The sequence below is a fragment of the Populus alba genome, chromosome 15 (genome assembly GCF_005239225.2).
Source record: "Populus alba chromosome 15, ASM523922v2, whole genome shotgun sequence".
NCBI lineage: Eukaryota > Viridiplantae > Streptophyta > Magnoliopsida > Malpighiales > Salicaceae > Populus > Populus alba.
The window spans coordinates 14,850,298-14,873,433 of NC_133298.1; the positions used below are offsets into that span (position 1 = coordinate 14,850,298).

The window sequence follows — 23,136 nt, forward strand, 5'->3', positions numbered from 1 at the left end:
ATTATGAATTGATTTTTAATTATATATTAGTTTAATATGAAAAAAGATTTAAATTATTTTCTCATTAATATTAGATGAGAATAAACTATATCTTTTCTTAATTTTTTATTGTAAATTTTTATATAATTGTTTGGAAATTTATGATTCTCATATTTTTTTTTCATATAATGTGGAGAGATAATTGATTCATGAATTTTTAGTTTTTTTTTTTAATTGAAGCATGCTTTAATGATCATTATAGTATTTACTTAAAAAACAACGCTCCACATAAAATAAAAAATATACATTTTTTTTAACTCAAATTATTATAGTTTTTTTGGACTTTTTTTTTACCATTGCTTTTTATTTAACGAATCTTGTTGCTAATAAAAAAAATTATTTTTGTTGTCAAAAAAAAAAAACAATACATGAATAAGAAATGATAATTTCAATTAAAAATATCTTTTTTGTTGAGAATTTTATTTGTTGTCTTTCTTGTAAATTATTTTTATTATCTTTTATATAATCAAAATAAATTTTCAAAAATAAGGTTATTAAATTTTAGGGTGTCATTGGGATAGAGCTCTAATGAGATGTGTTTGATTTTTTTTTTTTATGAAATTAAAAAAATATGTATTTTTTTGTTTTTAATAAAATATAATTCATGCTTTAATAAAGTTATACTTTGAAAACAAACCAATCACACGTCACTAAACTTGGACTGACCCCCAACTTTAGTTGGGCTCCTAGTTTTGTCTCTTTTGGTGGAGCCAGCAGCACGGGAGTGTTCCTGTGATTACTGGTAGGTTGAGAGATTTTTAAGTGCCTGTCTTGTAAAGAAATCTTTGGAACCTTCTCGTAAACCTCCTAGTATTACTATATTATGACGTGTCAACGGTGCATGAAAGTGAGAAAATTAATAAAGAACTCATCCACGTCAGAAACACAAGATAGAAATGGTAATATCAATGGAATATTCGAGAAAGAACTGATGAATTAAAGGTAAAGAAGAGGAGTCTAGCACAAGGGCCATGAGTTTAGGCGGATTTAAGGCCATCGAAAGCAATCTCCATTTGGGATCCATCAGTGCTGTAGATGCTGTTTGGAAATGTGATCAAGGATGGAAACTATATTTTTTAGTGTTTAATAACAAAAAAATACAATTTTTATTCGCTACACCACAAGTTCGGAGAAGCAACATTTGCTGCTTTTTTCTTAGTGAGAAAGTAACCTCTATAGTGGAGCCATGCTCCACTGCACATTGTTCACTAAGTGAATAGTTTTTTTAAAAAAAAAAAACCAGTGCACAAATTTTTATTTTTTTGAAAAAACTATTACAAGTTAATTAATTGCACTCATATTGTTCACGTGAACATGAACAATATATTTTTTTATTATTTTTAAAAAATTAGTTTAAAATAAATTAAATTTAATAACACTACATAAATTAGAAGGATATCGCATGATGACGTAGCATTTGATACTTGCTTTATTTATATATATAATTTTTGAAACTTGCTTCATGTGTTACTTCATGAATTAATTAAAGACCTATTACTGATTATCCATTAATTTAGAAAATATATTAAGGATTAAATTCGGTGTAAAAGAAAAACTTTTTTTTATGTTATATATGAGAGAGTGTGAACCTGATGAAGTTTATCTGATAAATTGAACACCGTTTCATAACTGCAAGGCAAACAATTGAATTCATTACTGCATGCATGCGTCTAAACCAGAAATCTTTTCACATTGATTTATTTCATTTTGTCTGTGCGTGTCAGCTTGTCACTCCTCTGACCTCTCTTCATATTTTTATGAGGCGAGTATGTTTGCCTTTTCAGCTAGCAACTAACTCCATGTCGTGTCAACCAAAATGACATTTGCAAGCAATGACTTCTTTTTAGATTCTTCAGAACTCTAGCTTAGCCCAAAGTTTTGTCCGTGTTTGTGCGTGCTTCAAGTTCGGGCCCTGATTTAGTTCCCTTTAAAACAAAAGGAATCCTGCAAATTTTTCTATCTTCTTAGTTTTGTTGAATGCATGGGAAGTTCCATGTGTTAATTTCCAGGACTTGGTAATTTTGGATCGAATGGTTTCTTCCAGCTGCTAGAAATGCTGTCCGAGGAAATATTGAATGGAACAGTGGAAAGAGCCCGATATCTGTGAAAGGAGTAGACATATTCGCTGTTTATATGTTCAAGGAAAAGAAAGTGAGGCTGTTGAAGTCATCAGAGAAGTTGGAGATTTCCCTTGAGCCGTTCAATCATGACCTGCTTACAGTTTCTCCGGTGACGGTAGTGCCGAGAAAATCAATTCAATTTGCTCCCATTGGACTAGTGAACATGCTTAATACTGGTGGTGCAATCCAGTCAGTAATGGTTGTTGGTGACGAAAGCTTGATAAGAATCGGGGTCAAGGGAAGTGGAGAGATGAGGGTGTTTGCATCAGGAAACCCAGTGAGTTGCAAGATTGATGGGGTAGATGTTGAGTTCTGCTATCATGATCAAATGGTCACCATTCAAGTCCCGTGCCCTAGTTCTCCCAAATTGTCTGTGATTGAGTTCTTGTTTTAAGTGGAAAACAAACATGTGTTCTTGTCGAACCTGATGGATCACGAACCCTTTGCAATTGTAACGAAGCTTTCTTTTTCACCTTTTTATTTCCAAGAACGAAGTTTGTCTGTCTCTTGTCTCTCAGTTCCAGCTTGGCTCAAAACTAGCATCTATTCAGGGTTACGAGTGGAGAATCATTAGCTTGAATATCTTCTTTAATCTAAAAAAAAACTTTCTGCCACTCCCTAATCTTTACTATTTGCTAAACTGTAAGATAATGCATATTATCTTACATATTATCTAGAGTTTATTAATCACTAAAATGAATTTAAGAAAAACAACATACATGAATTTTTAAAAAGCTATGGTAACTCGATGAAATAATAACATATATTTTAATTTAAAATTTATTTTATTTTATTGTTATTTATATTATTTTTAAACTCATCAAAGTTATACATATCGTATATCGATTAACCCCTATATATTTTAACTTTTTTTTTTATCCATTAAACAATAAATTAGCAAAGTTTTTTTTTTTATTAAAAAAAAATCTCTCTCGCAATATATATCATGGGCCAATAATATTTAGAAGGCTTATATGTATAACTTAATTCGGGCTTGTATCAATTTTTCTTTATGGCCCTTGTAGCTTAATTTTTGGGGCTATTTATTTTGCTTCCACTACGAGAATATCGAGGTATCGTTCCCCATTATCCTTACAAAACAGCAAATCATTAAAAAAAAACTAGGTACAAGTGAAGAACACAACACCAACAGAAACCATGAGACTGCTGCAAGTGCAAACACAAGCTTCACTAGATTCCCATAATTCTTCTGTTTGGTAACTGGAGAATTCACTTTCTTTGTCTCTTTGATTTGACAAAAAGGAAATAGAAAACGATGGATACTTCAAGGTACATGGATAAGCAAATCACCCAACTTTCCAAATCCCAGCCCTTCAATTTCTTGGACGATGATGATGAACAAGAAGAAGAAAAAGAAAATGGAGATCATGGCTTCGAATTCAACACTTTTCGCTCTCTTTCAAAATCCCACAACAAAGTTCTTGATGGAACCAACCTCAGGGTATCGTTTCTCTCTTTGTATCATTAGTTGTTACTATATTTTTTTTGTTTGGCTGCAGGGAATTGGGATAGGACTTTGTATTGAAATTATGAGATATAACATGATTATACATGTCGGGAGAGTTACAAAATATATGATTTATATTATTCTTTGAGACTTTCACAAACTGACGCTGACTCGTGCTATTAATTAATTTTAATTGGATAAAAATTGAGGTGGTGAGATTCTCATGATTTGATCATTAAGCTCTTATACCATATCAAAACCATCCAAATAAAAAAACTTAAAGCTATCAGGTTCCCAAATTCTATAACAATACAAAGACCCATAATTGGTTTGTGTATGTCTTGTTGAACATTTGATGAATGTATCCCCCCAGTTGAATTGGTATTTTGGGCTTAGCTAAATATAGCTTAGTTTGTTCTAGTATTACACTATCTGTCCAAATTATCCGCTGGGCTGTGCAATATTTATGGGAAGAAAACTGATGGTTTTGTGATTAAGCAATTAGTTCAATGGTACAAGTCTGACTTCCTATATTTTTTAGTAGATAATTTCTTGAAATATGTTCCTCTAGTGCAATGTATGCTGAATTGCTAATCTCAGATGGTTTCATTGCTGTTTGGGTTATAACCTACAGGGTTGGAGCTCAATGGATTACATTGATTCCGCAAAATTCTCTGCTGAGAAAGTTGGGATTTTCAGCAATGCAGCATTGATTTCTGAGCTCGATGTAAAGATGAAGGAGCATGCTGACATATTGCTACACTCTGTGGAGTGTCTCAGCTCTCGAGTGTCTCAATTGGAAAGTAGAACACACCAAATAGAAAATGTTGTTGATGATATAAAGGAATCAATGGATTTTAATCAAGGGAAAACTGATGGAAAGCTGAGGGAAATAAAGAATATTCTTGTGGAGGTACTTTTAACTTCTTCAAAGTTTTAATTTACTTTGATGTACATCCTCAAGGCATGATCATTATACTTTAGGTTAAAATTAAATGAGATTGGGAGGCTTGGTAGGGGCATGAAAATGAAAAACAAAACAACTTTTATAAGCTTAAGAGTTGGGACAAATAGGTGGCTTCCGAACAAATTTTCCTATGAAAGCTTCAGTTATGATATTAGACACCTTAAAGTCATGGGTACACAAACTTATCTTTTATCAAGCCCTCATTAACACTGTTGGAAATTCAAATGCATTAAACTTACTAAATGCAGTGCTTGGTCTTAAAAATTTTGCTGCTTGAGGTTCATAAAGCAATGGTAGGAAGGATTTGGATGAATGAGTCTTTTCTTTGCGTTTAATTATGTCTTGGACTTGATTAGGGACTTGGTATTTTTCTGTGAAAATGTTTATTTGTAATTTGGTTGGTAGGAGTGGAAGAGTTTTACTTCCTCAGGGTTGTATGGAAATTGTTTATTTCTTTCAACTCTTCTGTTCTGCAGTTTCTTGGTTTTCCCTTTTGTTAATCCTAGCTATTACTGCAAGTTTTGATGTACCTTGACCTTTCTCTTACTTAAGATGTGCTTATTTGATCTGTTGGACTCCCAGCTCAACTAAATGTCCATCTTTCACGTTTAAGCACAGCACATCTGTCTATTGTCAAGACTTGTAGTTGTTTGTAGCTTTCTTCCTTGATTCGTTAAGGTTTGTAACACAACTTCCTTAGAATTTGCAGTCCCAAACTAAGTTTTCTGTTGACTTGTGATTGTATTGGGATTTGTTTTGCTCTGTTTTTGGGTCAGTTTTCCTATTTTGTTGTAGATACTTGTCATGTAGAAGCATCACAGATCCAAAAGATAACCATTGTGTAGGATTCCACTTGTGTAGGCCTTTTTAACTTTGGTAGATGTAGCACATATGTGGTCCTTCTGCCTGAAGAGATGGAAAATATACATTGGTGAGGGTTGAATCAGTCATTCATTTTTATCTCATAAATTAACAAACAGTTGGCAATTGATTCTCTGATTCCTTTCCAGCAAAATATATTGTTCACTATTCTCCCAAGGGAGAGGGAAGTTATCTCTGAAGTTAGTCTTGCTTGTCAATATTATTTACAATTTTACTCTATATCTCTCTGCTGTAAGATGGCTATAGCAGAGAGAAGTCCCTAGAAACAACGAAGAAATACTGATAATTCCTTTGAGGGAGACCTCTGATCGACAGTTACCCATGGGAGCGATTGTTCTCGCCATCTTTTGCTGTACAAAATGCATTACTGCAATACGGATCATTGGTAGCATTGTGAAATCAACATGTGTCCCTGTTGAACAATGTGATCTTTGTTGGATCCGGGTCTTCAATGTTATAAGATCGGAGCAGTACCCAAATACTAGAAATCAATTTGAATAAAATTAATGTAGAGTTCTTCAAGTAAATGCATTTTTATTAAATAAAAATCTGCTACATTCAAAGAGTAGAAATGAGTCCTAGAAGAAAAATAATTAAGTCATAATATTATGGCAGATATTTGACTTTCCTTTTCGCTTATTCCTTTTTTGTTTTGAAGTCAATGGAATGTGATTCAGATAATACTTTAATATACAGTATTTGTGGTTCTAGAATTAAAATCTTAATTTCATGTACTTTCAGGATCTATCAATCAGATCAGTTTTCCTTGTTCTGAGTTGTGTGCAGATACAATGCCACTGTATCCACTTACCCACCATCTGAATCTTAGCTTGGGGCAATATTCATGGGGTCATTGAAATTTGCGTTGCATGTTCTCACTTTGTACGCACAACTCTCTTTTCTGTGTGTGCGGATTATATATCTTGCCTTTGATGTAAACTAAATTTGGCAATTTGTGGTGGCTGAGATCATATGTATTTTCATGCCAGGCATGTATTTTTCTTCAAATGTTTCACTCCCAACGAGTGATAAAACTTTGAATTTTTGGTGAAGACAGTGGTGGGTTGTGTTTGGCAGGCACTGATGGATGCATGTGTAATGCTTTTTAACATGGTGAATTCTTGCAGGTTCAGGGTGGTGTCCAAGATTTGAGAGATAAACAAGACATAGCAGAGGCTCAGCTGCAGCTGGCAAAGCTTCAAATGTCCAAAAATAACCAGCAAGTGGAAAAACAAAATGCTACTGTTAAAGCAGGTTTGAGTCAAGAAGCACTGTCATCAGTCTCTCAGCAATCCCACCAGCTGCTTCCCATTCCAGGTGCTTCTCCACAACTTCTTGCTCCCTCCTCTAATGTTACAAACCTACCTCCTCAGATTCATCCTCCAGCAACATCTGTAGCAACAGCATCACAGCTTTCCACCCACCTGCTCCAGAACCAGACTGCTATCTCATCTGTTCCACAACAAGAACCTTACAATCCAGCGCCAGTTCCTACTCCAGAAAGAACATATCAGCAATACCAGGTTCCTCCAGCTCAGCAGTCACAATTAATACCCTATAATCACCAACCTTATCAACCAATGCCTCATTTTCCCCAGAACTTGCAGTTACCCCAACTGCCTCAAGTGCACCCAGCTTCCACTATGGGTAATCCTCAAGTCCCAAGCCATCATTCTGAAGAAGTTCCTTACACACCTCCTCATAGCATCTTTCAGCCACCTGGCAGGTCTCCACCTCTCCAACAGTATAATGCGGGTTCTACTAAGCAAATCTATCCTCAACTGTCAAAGAGGAATTATGTAGAGTCCAATTCTGCAAGTTTGCTACCACAAGGACTGCCACTACATGGGAAAACAAAAATCACGGACTCCTATCGTTACGGTGCTTCTCCAAGAAACTACGGCAGTTCATCTATAAAACCATCGCAGCCCTTTCCGTCTCCTACAGTCCTGGGAAGTGAAAGCAATTACACACAATTGCCCACTGCCCGTATACTACCACATGCTATCCCAACTGCCTCTAATGTGGATGCTGGATCAGGATCAGGTTCTGGTGGGAGTGGAAACAGGCGACCAGTTGATGATGTTATTGACAATGTTGCTGCAATGGGATTTCGTAGAGACTTGGTGAGAGAAACAGTGATAAAATTGATGGAGAATGGGCAGTCAGTTGACTTGAATGCAGTGCTGGATAAACTGATGAACAGTGGGTAACCTGGCCCCAATATGGTGGGTTCATACATTGAAGTTATATGCTGTTTTCAGATGATTGGTTTGATTTATATGGAATAGCGTAATGCCCTATCCGTTTGTGTATATGCTTTCCTTGAGTGATGGGTTTTTACACGATTTCGTATTTTCGTATAACTTGCTATGTAAATTAATGATGTAATTTGTAAATGGCTTTTACACCTGGTTCTGTTTTTTTGCAAATGGAAAAGGTGACTTAAGTTGCTTTGTAAATCAGGTACTTTAAATGATACTGATATGTTCAGTTGTTTGTGGATGCAAGTACTGTCTCCCATGCCTGGACTATGCGCATGCTTCTGCTGTGTTCTGGAATGTATCATCATAGTTTTCCTGAAACTCTGGTCTCTTGTACTAAAATATTTACTTTGCTGCCTGTTGTTTCTGAGCCATATGCATGCTTGATTATCAAAATCACGTCATCCCTTTTCTACCCCATTGGTCAACAATTTATCTGTGTTATTGAGCCACGGTAGTCGCAGAATTGAAGTATATGGAAGTATGTGCTGGCTGTATTCGTCTTTCGTTCGAATGTCAACACATTTATAATGCTTCTTTAATGAGAAATGACCGAATCATGTGGTGTTCTAGAGGCGACTCGTAAAGTTCTCTCCACCAAAGGCGTGCAATGATGCATTCGCGGCAAGAATGGGAAAAACGTGATTAGAGAATGAGTCATCCTCGTAAAAGGTCAAGGAATAAGAGTTCGGCTGCAACAATTTTTAAAATAAATTGTGTAATGCTTATGTTTAGCAACATTAAAACTCAAATTATTGTGTATGTGGGGCTTGCTAAATCTGCCGGTTCGTCAAAAGCTCTCAGCTGTTTCTCACGTGGATAATACATGTGAATCTCACTAGATACTGTTTCATGTGAATAATGTCTCAACTATTTCATTGGCCCGCGTTTCACTAGTAAAAATTTTTAATTTTTTTAAATTGTGTTTTACTTGAAAAATTAGTGTTTAATATTATTCAATAACACAATATAAATTAAAAGGACATTGCATGATAACGTAGCATTTGCAGAATTTGATCGCAATTTCAATTTTGTTTCTGATGATATTTTACTTGATTTTGTTTCACGCTTAAAATACCATGGAAACTATAGTTTTTATTGGATGAATTTCATACGTAATGAAATTATAAATAAGTTAATGGAATAATTAAAAATATTTGATATAAAGTATTATTTATTTAATGATATAATGGCAGTAATTAAAACTATAATATTTATATTAAAAATCATCAATATTAATATATATTTTTTTTAGTTATTTTATAACCTTAATTTGAAAAGTATTTTTAACAAAATACATTAAACTATTTTTTATTCAACTTCAATTTCAATTACAATTTTAACCAAACATATATAAATATCAAACTAACCTCAACTAAAAATATTTTTTATAAATTAATTTTTTTTAAAACACAACCATCAAATCAAATACTGGCACCATGTTTTCTTTTAAGAATCTGCTGTACAAATTATCTGAAAAGTTTGTCTTGAAACTGCTCAAGATTCGTGGGATTAGTGATTGTAATGGACTATGGAGCTTCGTTTCAAGAGGCCACTCTTGTGCATTAAGATCATGAGGTCCCCTTGGTGAAAAACTTCAAAGAAGGTAGCTGCCTTGAGGTTCTTAACTGATTTTCTCACAGTTCAGCTGTGTCAAGGCTTTGATTCACTAGTAATTTCTGGAAGACAACGATTTCCAAGCTCGAATTCTCCACTTCCAAGCTATGTTTGCTTGAACAAAATAGGAATAATACCACTAATAAAAACTCTATTTTCCGCATGTCACCGATGATGTTTGCTTAGGCAATCAAGTGGGGTAGTTCACTATCACGAAGACGAGTAAAAAAAAGAAAGAAAGCAAAGCCCTTGATGAATTGCACTTGGCCCTTTTCCCTTCTTGACTAAAAGGGTCTAATCATCCAAATTCAACTTGAGATTTTTGAACATTGTTTTGTAAGCACGCGATAAACCTTCGACCTGATTGGTTAACAGGCGTTGATTTGTACACCATTCTGACAGATTATTAATAGCCGAAACCTACTGCTGGTTGTCTGTGTGCGTCTAGTTCTTCCACTGAAAGCAAACGTGTGTTCCAAATGTGGTTTTAGCAGGAGTTAAAATGTGACATTATGGTCTAACTCATAGCTGGCCTACTGACTTTATCATCACCAGGTAGGGGACAAAATGCTAACCTCAACTGAGAAGGGCCATCTCCATTAATGAGTGCAGCTTACAGGGCACGAATTCTTGCATTCATCAAGGAGGAGGACCATTTTTTTTCTTTTTTCCCTCGCCATCAATCCTGTACAAGAGATTACCACGACTTAGCTCTCGAAAAACAGTATCTGGTCCCGAGTCTTGAATGCCCTAGCTAGCTGCTCTTGTTTTTCCAGATTGCCTGATTTTGTGGACCCTAAATAAACTAGAGATCCAGCCTCTTTTCAAACATTAAGAATTCAGTTGTTTGATTCCTTTTATTTTTTATTTCGTCGCGGTGGATTTGGAGAAGAAACAGCACATGGACGGGGCTACCAGTCCCACCATCACTGGCTGTCGTGCTTTGCTATTGAGCTCCACACGAGAACTCATTGACTCTAGTGAAGAACAGCAAAAGGGGCGTGGAATTATTGTAATGCTAGCTAAGGAAGTTCGTGGATTCTTTGTTTATATTAGGTTAATTGGAGTCAACTTTTGAACCCATTTGCCATGGAATCATTTGCCCTCGTGTTATACCTTCTTTGGCGGGCACAAAAATATTATAATACACATCCACATTAAATAAGTATAAAAAAATAATAAAAATATTATTTATCAGACCTGGCCTTAGCCCAACAGATTAACTCGAGTTCTTATCAAGCCTGAGAAAAATAAAAAAAATAAATAGGGAGTTGCTGTTGGCATGGAAAGACTCGGGTTAGCGTGACTCATTGTAACCCGACAAAGACCCACTTTTTTTAATAAACAAATTATATTGGGCTGGTGCTCCCAAAACAAACTGAAAAGCAAATCATTATTGTCTATTGACGACAAAAGGTAAGCATTGCCTCACGCGAGGGGAGGTAATTGGATTGCTCAGTCTAATTTTATATGCGAGAGCTTTTTATTATTATTATTATTATTATTTCTTATCAAAATTTATTATATAAATATTAAAATAAAATTATTTTTTAATGTGAAATTAATATCAAAATTAGTGTTTATATATATACACTATATTTCATAGAAAACAAATTGTGTTTTTTCAATGTAAGATGATAATTTTTTTTGTTTAAATACTTTGACTTAAAAATAAAAAATAATATATTTTCAATGCAAAATAATTATTTGAAATAATTTTTAAACTTCATTTTTATAGTATTTATAATATTTATAAGTCTATTTTCACATAAATTATTTCTTAACTTTTTAATATAAAATATTAAAACCTCAAGTATATTTTTTTAAAAAAATTCACAAGCTAACTCGAGAACTACGACTCGACTCCTTAATTAAAAGCAACTCTAAACCAAATTTAATAAGTATAATTAGAAGACTTAAATGTTTTGAATATAACCCAAATTTTATTATTTAATTCAACAAACTCAATTTAAACTATTATATTTAATATCCAAGCCCAATAAGTTTTAGAACCCAAAACACTTATAATAATGTAAAAGACACATTCCATGTGAATAGAAGTATTAAAGTGAATATCTTTTCATTGAATAAGTGTAAAAAAAAATATTCTAACAATATATAATATGACCATAAACTTTAAGAATCGTAAGACTTTTTTTTTTTTTTTTGATTTAGGTCTTGAACTTGTTCTCTTCCTCTGCATAATGCTCACTTTAAGCTGTGAGATTAGTGTGGTGTATGCAAGTTGATCCGGACACCCAAAAAAAAAATAAAAAAAAATCGTAAGTTTTTTTAAATAAAATCTCACCTATCTAATAAAATAAAATAAAAATTGTACGAAGCTAGTTGCTGGAACATTTATCATAGTCATTTATTTTCCAATGAACTTCAACTGATTTTGACAGCAATAACATTTCAAATAAATAAATAAAAAAAGATTTTCCATTTAGTTGAATCTCAACTAGAATCTCTCTTCAAGAAGTCTTTTTCTTTTGAACATCTATCTTTTACCAAACCTCTATTTCACACACGCATACACAGAAGAAAATAAGAACAGACAATTAAATAGAAAAAAAAAGAAAAAACAATAATTTCTTCATTAATTTACATGATTATTTTTTTGAATTATGAGTAATATAGTAGGAGTTTAGACAAATATTCGAGATAATATAAATAATCTTTTTATTATAGTCAAATATAAGTTTTATTCCAAAAATAAAAGTTTTATTATAATATATATCAAAAAATCATTTTAACCCAATAGTTTAAACTATTAGGTGAGGTCTCAAAATATAATTTATATATTTTTTAATCATATCCTTCTCAAGTGAAAGTTCTTTGTGCTTGAAACTTGTATATACTTCACATTACCTTGTGTTTAATTTTCATCAAATAACAAGGATAATGAAATTCGAATTCGTGAACGTTTGATCATTAAAGTTCTGTATTATATCAAAGAACCATCTTCAATTCAATAATTTAAGCTATTAGGTAAAATCCCAATATATAATTTATATTATTTTCTAATAGTATATAATTATAGTTCATTAAGGCAATAATAGCATCACTTTGATTCAATTATACGAGAAAATACTTCATTTTAATAATTTGAAATAAACATATGAGATAATACACAAATATTGTGATTATTATCTAAATAACATTAATAAAACCTGATGAAGTATCAATAAGTCTATAATACATCCAAAATGTTCATTACATTATATTTCCAAATATATGTATTTATGTAATAAACATATTGTTTAGGTTATTGTAGTTCGTTAAGATAGTGATATGATTATTAGTGCTGTAATTTTATTCAAAGTTAAGGTTGATGACTATGTTTTTTTATATAAACATTTAATAATGTATAAATATTAAAATTTAATTGTAATTTCTTGAAAGAAAAATAAAATAAGAAATAAATAAATTTATGGAGTCAAATGGATAGAATTTTATCTATAAATGAAATTAAATGAAAAGAAAGCATTAAATTGTAGAAAAGACAGCGAAATCATTAATAAAGGACAAAATTTAAAATAAGAAACACATGGGTTAAAGTGCGAATACATTGAATTTTAACTATAAAACACAATTTTTTTATTGAGGAGTTTCGGGAGTGTGGTTTAAATTATTTTTTTATTTTAAAATACATCAAAATAATATATTTTTTTATTTTAAAAAAATAATTTTTAACACTAGTACATTAAAATGATAAAAAAACATGTAAAAAATTAATTTAAAGAAAATAAAATATAAATATAAATTTAAGTTTTTTTTTAAAGTGTTTTTAAAACATAAAAATAAAAGGGTGACTCAAAGGTTGGTTTTTTTTTTTTTTTTGGTGTAAGAATAGAGGGGTTAAGGTTTTTATTGAAACTTCTTCAAATTTCTTGGTAATTCCTTAGAAAATCACATGAGAAAGGTTGACTTAAGATGGTAAATAAAGTTCCTTATTGATTTACAAATGAAATTGAGTGGTTTAAGAAATTCTAGAGACATAAGAGTGGGAAGAAGGGTATAAATTCTAAAGTTTTGCTAGTAAATGATTGTATTTAAAGAAGAAATTATGTTCGTTTTATATAGTTGAACTTTTCTTCATTAAATCTTGCAGTGTATTTTACTCATGACAAATTAATTTTGTTAAATATAATAATGTAGAATGTTTAGTGATGTTGATGAGATGCAAATCCATATGACTTGGAACAGTGAACCTATACTGTAATGAAAGTGGTCTATACTCTATATTAATGTTTTTTTCGAGATCTGCCATAAGAAAATAGGAGTGGGATTTCTTGATACCTGAGAAAAAAAATCTTCTTGTTGGAGCTCTTTTCAAGGGCAATCCTACGGTTTCTGAGACCCTCTGAGTGCATGAGAGCAACTCATCCCCACAGAACACTACTGGGTTCTGTTCGTTCTTTCACTTTCTTTCTCTTCTGACCAAGATCAAGAAATTACAGTGCCTTCTTTTTAAAATCTTGATAAGCGGGTGGTGTTTGATTAATCATTTTGTTTCCTTTTTAGTATTGATTTTACTTGCCCGTTTCAAGTTCATATTTAAGTAACTTGAAGATTTCTATGCTAATTCTTTACATCTTAGAGCCCTTTTTATTTCGAAACTCACAGATTTGATGCTGGAAAATGGCTCTAGAAACCCTTGATTCTTCTTCTCTGGATATCCGTTTCATCAGGGTTTTTAGAGTCCTGCCAAAGGTGTCCAAACTGTCTTTCAAAATCTTCCTAAATAGTCGTCACCGATAATTACTAGCTTTGCCAGGATTACTTCACTAATGATTCTTGTGTTTATCTTAAGATTTTAAATTTTGAAGTCTATATTTTGTAACTGCTTGCTTTCAAACATCCATATGTCAACCAAGGCTCGCGTATTTTTCTCTGAGTTTTGCGACATAATCAACCTCTTTGGATTCTCCATTGCTGACATCAACTGAAAGAGTTCTCTTCTTTAGCAACAACAGGCTCTGTTTTCTTCAAATCCTCTGTTTTCTCGAGTTCTGTTTTCTCAAATTTGTAAGAGAAATGGCGAGGCTTTTCAGTGTTTTCTCATTAAGGAACTTACTGGTGCTGTCTCTAGCCCTTAACGTGAGCTTGATTTTGAGAGTGCTGTATGAGAAAGAGTCTGGAGTCATTAGCGGTCTCTCTCTGGACAACAAGAGAGAGGCACTGAGGACTGATAGCATGCCTAGTGAGGCACATGCTACCCAGAGGGAACATCTGTCTATGCCCTCTTCTTCTTCGTCTTCTTCTACAGTGGATAGCAATGGCAGGGACAGAGTAATCAATCTTGATCAGTAAGTGCTGCAGTTGTTTTCTTTTCTTTTCGTCTCTTTCTTAATGTGTCATTTACACCTACTTTGTTGCATAAACAGAACAAAACAAGTTGAGTGCGCCTCACCGTTAAAAATTGTTTACTAAAGTGTGCCTAAATAACTCACTTCTTCCGGGATAAATAAAGCTTCAAGTCTGAATGTTTTTATTTTATATCCTGACCTCCCTCCAAATCTGTGGTTGAATTGCATCCCTCAGGCAAGGTCCACCACCATTAACCTTTTTTCTACAATTGTTGATGGAGTTTTATTGGTATTCTGAACTGGAGGGGTAAAACCGAGAACTTGCAGAAGGGGTAGGTTTTTCTTTTCAGTTTAGATGCTGACTCCTTACAGGGATTCCTCTCCTTATTTGCGGTAGGAGCAGAACCACAAGCTATGCTAGGTGAGGTAAGTGAAGTAAAATGATGGTGTAATCTGCCAAGGTAGAAAAGGACAGGTCCTTTTCTCTTCTTCCTTTTGTCTTAGATTCCTTATGGCGCGTGTAGACAATTGGGGGGACTTTTTCGTATTTCGTGACTGTTTTTTGTTGTTGTTGTCATCTTTCTGTTCCCAAGTTGAAGGGTGAATCTGTAAGCGCAATAATGGTTTTTTGTCAAAATCACACCTGTAAAATCCTCCTTCTAACATTCAAGATAAAACTAAAAACTTGAAAATCATTAAAATTAAAGTAGTTAATTTTACTATCCAGAGTTTAATTTATGTCGTGTCAAATTTGACAACCTTGATAGCCACATGGTTGGTGTTGCATATTGAACTCTTTTTACGTGTCTTGGTTGTGGTCTCGTGGACCTGACTCAAGCTTCACAAAGAAATAAATAAATAAATAAAAGGGATTGCCGTTGTTATTCTTTTTTATAGCTATGCACAAGGTGCATGTTAGCACAAGGCACCATGGGGGCCTGGAAGTAGATTCATTTATGTGGGTTTTGTGCACAGTGCACAGGCAACTTTCCTTTTGGCATTTGGGGAGATCTGAAGAATATAGTGTGTGCATGTCTGAGGCTCTGGCCCCCCTGGGGAGGAGTGCATCTGAGAACTTCGGCCGCCTGTATTTTGCATCAGCTTTTAAGGTCCTCTTGTCGAAAAGCGGGCTTTTCTGGATCTGCCACTGTGGGTCCTTTGTATATATGTACCATTTATAACCGGATCTTTACCCAGGGCATCACAAAGATATGATGTTAGCCATGCAATCTACATTATCTAATCATTGATTTCCTCGTAGAGAGGGACCTACAAGTGCTGCCCTCTCCATACCAAACCCAACCAATAGGGAATCCCACTGTAGACTTGTAGTGTTCTGTTTAGAAATATGTGAGGTTCTTCGAGCACTTGAGATAATTATCTGGTCAATGCTGGTGATGGATTCTGAAGGTGGGATTTGGAAATTCCATGGAATAATTTATTATCTTCAAATTATTGCTGTATTAAATATGTTCTTATACTGATATAATGATCTGCATGACACATAAGGTGCTAATTTTATATAGTTGCTTAATGTAGTGGCGATCCGACAATGTATGAGAGATATTGGCAACAGACGGGTGAAAAATCCACCATTTTGATTCCTGGTTGGCAATCAATGAGCTACTTCTCTGATGCTGGGAGCCTGTGCTGGTTTTTAGAGCCGGAGTTTGCCAAAGAGATAATTAGACTACACAAAGTAGTTGGCAATGCAGTCACCGAGGACCGCTACATTGTTGTCGGGACGGGTTCGACACAGCTTTATCAAGCTGTATTATATGCACTCTCCCCCCTAGATGCGTTGGAACCCCTTAGTGTTGTATCTGCAGCTCCTTACTACTCTGTGAGTGTTAATACTTCGCGTGTGTTGTTTGATTTAGCTTTCTGATATGTAGTTAGTCATTTTCCTAAATTCCATTATTTTAATTTAATATCTCAACATGGTGGGTGCATTTGTATATGATGTGCCTCTCAAATTTCTCCGCATCACTATTAAATTGCTGTCTTTTCTGATGCGGAGTGTTGGAATATACAGCACACTATAGATACGATGGAGTTGAAAGCTGCTGATTAGTAGTCCAAGTTAGTTAAGTTAGTTATAGCAGTTAACAATTAGTTAGCAGTTATAGCAGTTAAACAATTAGTTGTAACAGTAAGGACCAAGTCTGTATATACACACATACGTTTGTATCATCTTGAAAACTGAAGTGAGAACTAAAGAAATAATAAACTGATTGCTGCTTATTCCTGGAAAGCAGAACGCATATTTCTTCTCTCAAAGATTTGTTTTCTCTTCTCTGCACTTTTCAATCTTGTGCATTTCTTTATATGGTATTAGAGCAATATTTCTAATTATCAGATATCTTTTTTTCTCACCACCTTCTTGATCTTTCCAAAACTTCACAATGACCGATCATCTAGAGGATAATACTTCTACGACACACAATGATTAATCCAATGCCTCTGTTCAGAATCTTTCTGATGACTCATCCAGCTGCTACTACTTGCACCCTTCTGATCTAGTCTCTAAGATTTTCACCGGTGAAAATTACATTGCATGGAGTAGATCCATGTCAATCGTTTTAACGGTGAAAAATAAAATTGTATTTGTTGATGGTTCTCTAGTTCAGCCCATCACCACTAATCAATCACTTTGTGTGGCATGGCTAAGATCTAACAATCTTGTTGTGTCATGGCTGATGAATTCAATCGCCAAAGATATTTGCAGTAGTCTCCTTTACTTCACAACAACTTTCAATATTTGGGAAGAATTGAGAATTAGATATCTTAAAAGTGATGAACTAAGGGTTTTCTGTTTGGAAAAATCTTGAAGTTCTATTTCTCAAAACTCCAAATCTGTCACCGAGTACTTTAGTGAATTCAAGGCTTTATGGGATAAATATATCAGTTATCGTCCAATCCCAAGCTGCAAATGTGGAATTCTTGATTTTTGCTCATGCAATATTATGAAGCATTTGATCGACAACAATTAGATTATGTTATGAAATTTCTTGTAGGTCTTCATGATTCTTATTCTACAGTCAAAAGCCAACTGTTGCTTCAATCTCCTTTGCCATCTATAGGCAGAGTCTTTTCTTTACTTTTGCAAGAAAAGAGTCAGAGGTCTTTGACAAATGCGATTGGCGTTCCTTTTGATTCATATGCAATGGTTGCTGAACAATCTATGAATCAATCCTTTAGACTTGGCCCTACAATCATTGAAAGGTGTTTGGTTGTTTATGCTTTGCTAGCACAATCACAAGTGACTGAGGTAAATTTCAGCCACGAGCCACGAAATGTATCTTTCTTGGTTATCCTCTACACATCAAAGGGTATAAAGTCCTTGACTTCTCAACTCTCAAAACCTTTATATCTCGAAATATAGTTTTTCATGAAACCACATTTCCATCTATTCCAAACACAGTTCATAAAGATGATAAGGCGTCAAGCTATTCTAACTTCGACAAATGACCCATGGTTCGACACCCGAACACTCCTCGATCTCCTTTAACAGGCTGAAATCACTCAAGGCACTGACCCCTAAAGATGATAAGGCGCCAAGCTATTCTCGAAGCTTTGAGTTGTTCCCTCTTAGTTCTTTATTAGTTGTTGTGAATCCTACTCAAAAGTTCGAGCCAACCCTCAAGATAGAAAAAAGATGAGGGAGAGCTATACTATTTCAAATCTTCGTGCAGAGGCTAAGTTCTTTGGTCTTTCCCGCTCGGTCTAAAAAGACAAAGACCAAGTTCACGCATAGCCTTGTCTTACCATTGAAGAGTTCCATTCTTCCAAGTCTGAATTCATCAGCCTAGTCAGAAGCTATTTTCTTCGAAATGGTTCACTGCGAGTTCTTCGTTCAGAAAAGCTTAGCAAACGGGACACCCCTTTCTATTAAGACCTTGACATACTATTTCTGATCTTTCTAAAAAGGATACTAATCGTAAGGAAAATGGAATTTCCGCAATAACTGCAAACCCCTCCGATATCATTTGAAAATACAAATTTTTGTTATACCTTAAAAATGTATGGCATTTTCCCTTGACCCAAAATTTTTTTTCCTTATCGCTCAGGAAAGACAAGAAAATCTCGGGGTAGCACACATTCTCTAGAATTTCTCTTAGATTCAAACCCATAGCTGATGATAGAACTAAAATAGATATTTTCTATTTCCTACTCACACGAGCCCATATCCTTGCTTTTTTATCAATCTCTAAGAGATGCATGTAATTACAGATATCATAGCTTTAGGTGCTCTTACTTCAGACGTAAACAAAAGGGTACCTGTACTCGAAATCGACGTAGGTAGGTAGGTAGAGAATGCCTAGGGGCGCAAGACAACTCTCTCTAAGGAACTCGCCATAGCCCCGTAACTTCGGGAGAAGGGGTGCCTCCTCTTGAAGGGCTCAAAAAGGCTTTCTTATTTATTCATTCCAGAACAAGAACTTCACTCATATAGAAAGACGGAAATCGACCTTGTTGCATTCCTTGAGGAAGGAAGGTTAGCTTGAAAGATTTCACCAGGTCCAGTTCTTGTTATTAGACTAGAAGCAGCTAATGAATAGGTACACCCTACTTTATATTCTCCTTCTTATCTGATTCCAAATTATGTTTTTTCACTTCTGCTATTTCATTTGTTTTTGAACCAACATCTTATAAACAAGCCAGCTCTATTCCATATTGGCAAAATGCCATGAAAAATGAAATTAAAGCTCTTGAGAAAAACCAAACTTGGGATTGGTAATTTTACCTCAAAACAAGTTTGCTATTGGTTATAAGTGGGTATATAAAATGAAATTTCAGGTTGATGGCAAGGTTGAAAGGTACAAAGCTAGATTGGTAGCTAAGGGCTACACTCAGCAAGAGGGAATTGATTTTTTTGATACCTATTCTCCTTTTGCAAAGATGACAACAATTAGAGTATGTCTTACTATTGGTGATGTTAAACAATGGCATTTACATCAACTTGATGTTGATAATGCCTTCTTGCATGGAGAATTAAATGAAGAGGTATAAATGCAATTACCACCAGGTTTCTCCAATCCAAATGATCCTTGGGTTTGTAAACTCAAAAGGAGCATATATGGACTGAAACAAGCCTCCAGACAATGGTTCTCAAAGTTGTCTTCCTCTCTACTGCACTTCGGTTTCGCAAAGTCAGATCCCAATCTCTTCATCAGACAAACTTCAAACAGCTTTATGGTAGTGTTAATATATGTCGATGATGTGATCATAGCTTCAAATGATCTTGCCAAAATAGCTAATGTGAAACAGTTCCTGCGTGTTCTTTCCTATAAAAGATTTGGGAGAACTAAAATACTTTCTATAAAAGATCCATAAAAGGAATTGTTCTTTGCCAAAGAAAGTATGCTTTAGATATTTTGGTAGACATTGGTTTTTTTGGTGCTAAACCAGTCAATTTTCCTCTGGAATCCACTTTGGAACTCACTGCTCATGATAATAGTCCCTTTTTATCTATTCTTGCATCCTATCGAAGACTCATTGGCAGACTTCTATATCTCACTATCACACGACTAGACTTATTATATGTAGTCCAAGCTCTCAGCCAATTTATGTCCAATCTTAGTACAATGCACTTACAAGCTACATAGAGAGTTCTTCGATATCTTAAGGCAACCCCAGGTCAAGGATTATTCCTCAAAATTGATTCTGATTTGCATTTAAAGACATATTTTGATAGTGATTAGGGTGGTTGCATTGGCACTAGAAGAAACGTTACTAGTTTTTTAGTTTTTCTTGGGGATTCACTCATATCCTGGAAATCAAAGAAACAACCTCCTGTCAGCAAGACCTTAGCAGAAGTTGAATATAGAGCTTTGGCAACTACCACGTGTGAGCTCCAATGGCTAATTTATTTGCTGGTTGATTTCCAAGTACCACACTCATAGGCTGTATTATAATACATTGATAGCAAACCTGCTTCAGAAATTGCCTTGAATCCAGTTCACCATGAAAGAACTAAACATATACAACTCGATTGTCATCTTGTTAGAGAGAAATTGCAGGAGGGTTTGATTAAAATCATCCATAATTTTTCTAGATTTCATTTCAATTGGCTGATGTTCTCACCAAACTTCTCAGTTGTCTCAACTTTCATCATCTTCTTAGCAGGATGGGAATGATCAATATCCTTTCTCATCTTGAGGGGGGATGTTGGAATATACAGCACACTATAGATACGATGGAGTTAAAAGCTGCTATTAGGAGTCCAAGTTAGTTAAGTTAGTTATAGCAGTTGTAGCAGTCAACAATTAGTTAGCAGTTATAGCAGTTAAACATTTAGTTGTAACAGTAAGGGCCAAGTCTGTATATAACTAAAGAACAAGTCTGTATACACATTCGTATACACATTAAGGGCCAGTTAAACAAGTCTGTATATTTCTTCGTATCATCTTGAAAACTGAAGTGAGAACTAAAGAAATAATAAACTGATTGCTGCGTATTCCTGGAAAGCAGAACGTATATTTCTTCTCTCAAAGATATGTTTTCTCTTCTCTGCACTTTTCAATCTTGTGCACTTCTTTACACGGAGTTTCAGCTCTATTTTTTGGGTTCTTCACCTCTGCTTCTTTTTTATTAAAACCTCTAGCTTTCATATCCTGCGATGCTAGTTTCACACAAATATGCATGTGCTGAGTTTTATGGAACAAGTCAGCTTTTAAATGGTTAATCAAATGTTCCTTTTAGTTTCAAATCTGTGCATGAATTCTGAAGTCGATCGATGACCTTCAACTAGGCGCTGCATTTATTCAATGCAGCGAAATCTTCATATGCTTTGATGAGTTGTATCTGGTGCACATCGTGCCATGTTCTATTGAAGATTGTATCATAGGTTGTAAAACAATGAATAATCATAATTGAAACAGAGTTGCTCATAATTGTCAAGATACGTATTCCATGCACAATTTCCCTCCAAAAAATTGCAGCTCAATGCGGCAGAACCTCCGTCTCTCCATCCTACTATAGCTTTTATTTAACCATTTTCTTTTCAATCCCTTTGTTCTTTATGCAAGGACTTCATTGAATTCCAAAGTAGAAGCTTCTTCATTTGATATAAAAACAAATTTCTGTCTTCCGTTTTATTGATTCTTTAATTGTCTGCTAACAACAATTTTATTATCCAACCTTTGATGGTTATTATGCGTTAGTCTAACTTTCATCTTGATATTTTGTTACAGTCTTATCCATTAATCACTGACTGCCTGAAGTCAGGGCTTTATAAATGGGCTGGTGATGCACAGAGTTTCAATAAAGAAGGACCGTATATTGAACTCGTTACCTCCCCTAACAATCCAGACGGGTATGTCAGGCAGTCTGTTGTCAACAAAAGTGGGGGCATCTTGGTTCATGATCTTGCATATTATTGGCCGCAATACTCGCCAATAGCCGCCGCCGCCGATCATGACATTATGCTCTTCACTGTGTCGAAAAGCACAGGACATGCTGGGATGCGCATTGGGTAAGCTAAACTTAGATACGGACAAACATTGTAACTAGATGATTAAGCATGTATTTCAAATTCTTTTCTTCAACTTCCTTCAGATGGGCGCTTGTCAAGGATGAAGAAGTGGCCAAAAAGATGGTGAAATACGTAGAGCTCAACACGATCGGCGTGTCAAAGGATTCGCAGCTCCGAGCAGCTAAAGTGCTGCAAGTAGTGACTGATGGCTGCAAATATCCTACCAGCAAAGAAGGGTCCCTCTTTGACTTTGCTGCCCACCTCATGGAAGAGAGGTGGAAGTTATTAAGGGCCGCAGTCAGGCAAAGTGGTCTCTTCACTTTGCCAGAGTTTCCCCATGGATCGTGCAGGTTTCTCAACATCTCCTTCGCTCCTCGACCAGGTAAACATGGCGTATATTTTAGATCGTTCATAATTACATCAATTACACTATTCATGAATTTTTCTTTTCTTTTACGAAAATGAGTTTTACACTTACATTATATGCACGGTCTTCTGCACAGCTTTTGCATGGTTGAAATGCGAAGCCCCCATAGACGACTGCGAAGCCTTCCTCCGATCTAACAACATCTTAACAAGAAGCGGTATTCATTTTGGCGTTGGACCACAATATGTTAGGATAAGCATGCTAGATCGAGATGAAAACTATGATGTATTTGTAGAGAGATTGTCCACCATCCACCTGCGACAATCCATGCAGGTAGATGAGACGGCGGAGTAGCATAGGCAAATAGAGTCCATGCTTGCAAAAGATGTAAAAAGAAGGGGGCAAATGAAGGCAATTTATATTTTATCCATCTGCAATACCCTGCATATCAAGGAATTGGTCAACATATCACTTCATATTTTTTCCTTTTCACACGAACGAATCCATGCATGGCAAAATAAAATACGAAGATCGATGGACAAAACTGGGAAACAACTTAAATGTAAATATTAGTTACTGCATGCTTGATCGAATCAAGGGTTTTTTGTTTTTTTATTAAAAAA

General features: G+C 34.7%; 4 protein-coding genes across 4 annotated transcripts in view; 3 read left to right on the forward strand and 1 right to left on the reverse strand.

Moving 5' to 3' along the window:
- Positions 1–1,010: 1,010 nt before the first annotated feature.
- LOC140954620 (galactinol--sucrose galactosyltransferase-like) lies at positions 1,011–2,553 on the forward strand. Its single transcript, XM_073404816.1, has 2 exons — positions 1,011–1,089; positions 2,084–2,553. The coding sequence occupies exons 1-2, from the start codon at positions 1,011–1,013 to the stop codon at positions 2,551–2,553; spliced, it is 549 nt and encodes a 182-aa protein (XP_073260917.1).
- A 673-nt stretch (positions 2,554–3,226) lies between these two features.
- LOC118057453 (uncharacterized) lies at positions 3,227–7,981 on the forward strand. Its single transcript, XM_035070029.2, has 3 exons — positions 3,227–3,621; positions 4,262–4,540; positions 6,604–7,981. The coding sequence occupies exons 1-3, from the start codon at positions 3,436–3,438 to the stop codon at positions 7,687–7,689; spliced, it is 1,551 nt and encodes a 516-aa protein (XP_034925920.1). The 5' UTR covers positions 3,227–3,435; the 3' UTR covers positions 7,690–7,981.
- Positions 3,685–23,136, reverse strand: part of LOC118057446 (histone deacetylase 6) — a 74,753-nt gene continuing 55,301 nt past the window's right edge. The window contains exon 7 of the mRNA XM_073404945.1: positions 3,685–3,696. The gene's annotated coding sequence lies outside the window, so the exon portion shown is untranslated. The remainder of the gene's footprint in view (positions 3,697–23,136) is intronic.
- On the forward strand, positions 13,536–22,977 carry LOC118057452 (tryptophan aminotransferase-related protein 2). Its single transcript, XM_035070028.2, has 5 exons — positions 13,536–14,669; positions 16,209–16,512; positions 21,866–22,146; positions 22,230–22,528; positions 22,650–22,977. Exons 1-5 carry the CDS (start codon positions 14,398–14,400, stop codon positions 22,865–22,867), a joined length of 1,374 nt encoding a protein of 457 aa, XP_034925919.1. The 5' UTR covers positions 13,536–14,397; the 3' UTR covers positions 22,868–22,977.